This window comes from Limulus polyphemus, unplaced genomic scaffold, assembly GCF_000517525.1.
Source record: "Limulus polyphemus unplaced genomic scaffold, Limulus_polyphemus-2.1.2 Scaffold1284, whole genome shotgun sequence".
In the NCBI taxonomy this organism is placed as follows: domain Eukaryota; kingdom Metazoa; phylum Arthropoda; class Merostomata; order Xiphosura; family Limulidae; genus Limulus; species Limulus polyphemus.
This window is the reverse complement of record NW_013666894.1, coordinates 180,599-185,706: the sequence shown is the minus strand read 5'-3', so window position 1 is coordinate 185,706 and position 5,108 is coordinate 180,599. Positions and strand designations below refer to the sequence as shown.

The following is a 5,108-nucleotide window of genomic DNA, read 5'->3' as shown; positions in this document are numbered from 1 at the left end:
GAACACAATCAAAGACTTCAAGCACAAGCTGCAAGACAGGCTGCTCAAATACAGGAAGAGACTTTGGAACAACTTAAAGTTAGACTTCGAGCTCAAGCTGAAAGGTAGGCTACTCAAAGGCAGCAAGAAACTGTTGAACAGCACAAAGCCAGAGTTCAGTCAGAATCAACAAGGCAAGCTGGATATAGACAACAAGAAACTTCTGAACAACGTCAAACCAGACTTCAAGCATACAAATTAAGACAAATAATTTACAGAGGAGCAACATGATGTACGACTTCAGGCTCAAAGAACAAGATCTAATTTCAAATAAAGCTTTGTTTGATTAAATGCTTTTTTATTTCTCGCATCACAGCTTTTGTCTACTTACTGAATAATTTGTTGAAATAAATACTGATCTATACATTTCAAATCTACATTTTCACCGTGCAACGCCGGGTAACTCAGTTAGTATATAATATTTATAGTGTCAACTAATCTTGAAAAATATCATAGATTGTTAGCTTACACATTAATATTTTGGATTCAATTAATCAAAATTACTTTTATATTGTTAGATTATTTTCAACTGTGAAAGCGTAGAAAAATATCTACTAATAAAATTGGTAGTAACAAGAAAAACACAAGTTAGGCCCACTTATTTAAAACAATGCAGTGACCTGTTGTTATGTTGCATCATTATGAAACCCGCTAAACTAATAAAGAAATATGATGTAGTCGGATTGCAATTATGTGACTTGTATGTATTTACGTATTAGGATATGCGGAACTCTTGCATTCTACAAAACCCTAATATCTTATGGAACCTCTGGATGTCTGTCGAGGAACTCGAGAGTTCCGCGGAACCCCGGTTGAGAAGCACTGCTATAGATTATAACAACAATGACAGAAACCCCTATACATGTATTGAAAACTACTGTTCTGCATTTATTATGGTATAAAACGGCTTCTGCAACCGAAACGTGATCTTATATAAGTTTTCAATACATATATAAGCGTTTCCGTCATTAATGCTATAATCTAGACAAAAGTAGCGACTACATGTATATACATATATATTTAGGCATCCCTCTCAATGCTGCTAATATCTAATAGTTTTCATTTATCTCAAAGATGTTTACAAAATCATTATCCGTCTTATTGTGATGTAATGCCACACATATTACTGCATTTCTTTTGTCAACCCCACCGTGTCAGCTCCACCTGACATCAATATAATGAGATTCAATCTCTGTCTAATAATAGCTGGAGACGGCTTGAATGGGTAATGAAGAAAAACTTTAATATAATATTAAGGTTTTTCTTCATTACCCATTCAAGCCGTCTCCAGCCATTATTAGTCTCAAAGTGGGTTCATCGTCATCCAATCTCTGTCTGTCTGTATCACGTAACTCCCCCTAAACTGCTGGTCACACCGACTTATAAGTGATACCAAACGAATCGTATTGAACCCAAAGGTTGTACAAAGCTAAAACATTTCACCCAACCTCTTCGGGAACCCGGGTCTTTCGCGAAAACAATTTTACGGGGATTCCGGAAAGCGAACCTTAACTTTTACATCGATTCACATTAGAGCACGTAAATAAGTAGGCCTACTAATTAGCGTTTGTAACTTGGTTAAAGAAATTAATTTTGTATTATAGCGGCAACGATCATTAAACTGAAAAAGTACAAAATAATAGCTCAAGCATTAAATTTACATTATAGTGGTCCTGTAAGTGTGGGCCATAGGCCCACGGGTAAGCTAGTAGGTGATATAATAACAACGGCGATCACATTATGTGTGGGGTGCGCGTGAATATTGGAAGACAAAGTGGTATGAAAGACTTATAAATCCACGCAAGGATTCCAAGCTTTTTCAGAGCTTTCATCCCCTTAAGAATTTCTTCGTCATCGAGAGAACTCAAGGCAACACCCCACACTGGTAGAATAGTGATACTCATAAAATCTGGAAAGCCAGCAATCAAACTCAGGCTTAGATCATGCACGTAAGGAATGACCAAGCCCGTGCAGAGGGGACAGGGGTTGTATCTAATATATCTTGTGCTCTTTACAGGTGATCAGGTTCGAAAGCACAAGATATTAAATGGAATGAATTGTGGAACAAGGCTAATCTCACTTCATTCTTATGGCTGGCACAGAAACTAAAAACACGGCGAAGTAACATTTAAAATGATGATAGTCTACTCCAAACAGATGAAGTCCAAGGCAAGACCTTAAGCAGTGTAACAATAGTGACATGCAAGAAAGACTATAGCAGTTCCTGCAGAGCTGCAATAACGTGTACATATGGAAGCCATCTTTACCTTGGACGAGATCTACGGAACCGTAAATACATGTAAAGATGGAGCTCCAGGTCTGAAAGATGTAAGAATCTCCACCTTAAAGAACTTTACAGAATCCAACCTGTTTAAGTTAGTGTCGTACTATTACCATAGTTGGGCAATGGACATTTCTCCTGAAATATGGACTGAAGCCTTTATCAAATTCTCATTCAAGCCCATGAGGAATCCCTCTGGTCTTAAAGGCTATGAAATCAACAACGCAGAAGACATTATTGGAAGATCCCAGAGAAGGTTTGACTATCAGACTGAACTACTCATATATAGGACAGAAGGGGCACATGCCCTCACTTGTACACTATTATTAATAACTATGTTAGATTGACAGAATTATCAAGTTTATTTCTGTCTCTCGCTCCTCCAACTTTAAAAAAACAATCCTTAGCCGCTCGTGTGAAATGTTAGCAGTTGCTAGGGTAGGTCGCGAGCTTTACGAGAGCATTTCTTTAGAACGCTGTATGTATAAAAGTAGTGTACCGTTTGTTTCAGTGTATACTTATTACTAAACCCGTTGTTTCTCTGTTCAAATTGGTGATAACGTTACGGACTAACTACAGGTGCACAGAATATATAAAACCATCTGACCTTTCGCTCAGAATATACAGTTGTTATTAAACACGACTGCTATGTATCGAAATGCAACGAACCGTGTATTATGTAGTACATGACACAGAACAATCTGCATTTCCATCTGCAGTTCAAGTTCTAGACGAATTTGTCCTTGAATAACCTTTTAAGACCACTGACGATCTGGTTTGTTCTTCATGTGATGTGGATTAAAAGTACAAATTCATTTCTGATGTAGCGTACATTCATTGTTTAAAATTTTTATAGAATAAAATAATTTGTCTCAAGCTCAAAAATTTATCCATAGTTTTTGGTAATCAAATCTACAATTTTTGACCAACAGTAGAATGTCAAGAGGCGTCACAAAAATAATATCTTATAAAAAAAAGCTTTAAAGATTCTGTTTTTGTTTTTACCCTTTAACCCCCCCCCCCCCGATATCTTGTTAATGGTTTTATTCGTTTCGAATTTCGCGCAAGGCTACTCGAATTCAAATTAATTACTGTATTATTTCGGCAGTTTTCTTAACTTCTGGGCACAGTAGATTTTACACTGTTGACCGAGACACAGTACAATTTACTGTTGGAACTACAAACAAGAATAATCCGCAATAGCCGCGGCTGTAATTAGATCTCAAATCGGTCAAGAAATGGAGCTGAACTAAAAGTTTGTACTTGAAAAACAAAAAAAAACTATGAGCCGTTATGCCGCAGTTAAAAAAGGCTCAGCTTCTTTAACTCGCGTCTGTATTTTTGTTTTACTTCTCTAATACTATGAATTTTAACAACACGAACTATTTATGCAAAACAAAATTAACAGAGACGGCATTTTAAACCATTAAAATGCATTTTTTTTTAATGTTTACACTTTAAACTTAGTCGTGAAATTATATTATACCGAAATGACCTTTTACATTATTATTCTCACTTTATCTGAATACGAACATTGTAAACCTTCTGATGAAATACATGCTATTTCCAGTTAGGAGTAAGAATTAACATTAAACAAGTAATGTTGAAAAAATAAAGCCATACATTAAAACCATATCATTAGAAACCAATAAACATAAATTTTGTCATATATTAATAAAATAATTTATTGTTTGTTTACATCAATACTGTTTCTTTACAGAATTCACATAGTTTCCAATGTTATTACAATACTGTGTTATCTGGCATCGGTTATTTTATTACATTTACTCAGAGCCTATGGTGTGTTTACAATCATCAACAGATCGTTAAAGTTACTTATCATACATACATATAATTTACCAATTTCAAATTTGTAATCCAACATGATTTTTTTCAAACGTTCGAGTGGTCAGTAAAATTACCACGAAGTTCTGCTTGGATCTCCTCAGCACTTCGAAGATCAATGGCGAATTTGTTAGGTTTTTTTTTACCGCCTTCTTTTTTGACGATCTTGCCGAACTCCTGAAAGGCCGAGGCAAGAGCTAGGGTCAAGGAACGCGCGCTTTGTCGAGCATCGCAGACAAAAGCGTGACACTCAAACGGATGTACCTCGTAAACGTTTGGTGAGTCTCGAAGAAAGATCATTGCAAAAACACGGGTATACACAAGATCCTGAACACCATACGATATAGAATCAATAGGAAAGAGCCCTGCTTCAAAGTTGGGGTTTGTGTTTTGAGGCATTTCCCTTACTGTCAAGCCCTCTGACGATACTTGCAATTTCAAAAGCGGTAAAGTCACTCCAGGTTTGAGAGATCGTGCCTCTAACACCAGTTCATCGACTGGTTGTCGAGTGTATTTGATACCCCATAATCCGCGTGCGTCACGCTTGCCAAGATACTGGACAACAAACGTAACAGGAGTTTGCTCATCCGAAGCCATGACAGCAATTTAGACAGTCAACACTCAACCGATTGAAATCACGCTCACCTCATTGTGGTGCCTGTGCTCTATACATACCTGCTAGACCTAACAAAACGCAGCCTATAAAACAGTGGATTTAGGGCGTGCGTGCTTTTTGCTTAATCCACTTTCAGATAAACAATGTATAACAACTTGTTCTAAATTCAGTTTGCAGCTTTTTCGTTGATGCTGAAAACGAATCGAGATATGTTTTTCTTCATTTCTTCACATAATCGAATTATTCGCGATATTATACTACAACGTCTACGTAAATAAATTACATTATTAGAGTAATATATTACTAAACATGAAAATATTATTCAGA

At 36.4% G+C, this 5,108-nt stretch overlaps 1 protein-coding gene across 1 annotated transcript; it reads right to left on the bottom strand.

Annotated features, from left to right (window-relative positions):
* Positions 1-4,213: 4,213 nt before the first annotated feature.
* On the bottom strand, positions 4,214-4,762 carry LOC106462926. Its single transcript, XM_013922894.1, has one exon. It carries the CDS (start codon positions 4,760-4,762, stop codon positions 4,214-4,216), a length of 549 nt encoding a protein of 182 aa, XP_013778348.1.
* Between the last annotated feature and the right edge of the window lie 346 nt (positions 4,763-5,108).

Excerpts from the sequence above, each read along its gene's own strand:
- LOC106462926 (XM_013922894.1), bottom strand. The coding sequence starts at position 4,762 with ATGGCTTCGGATGAGCAAACTCCTGTTACGTTTGTTGTCCAGTATCTT.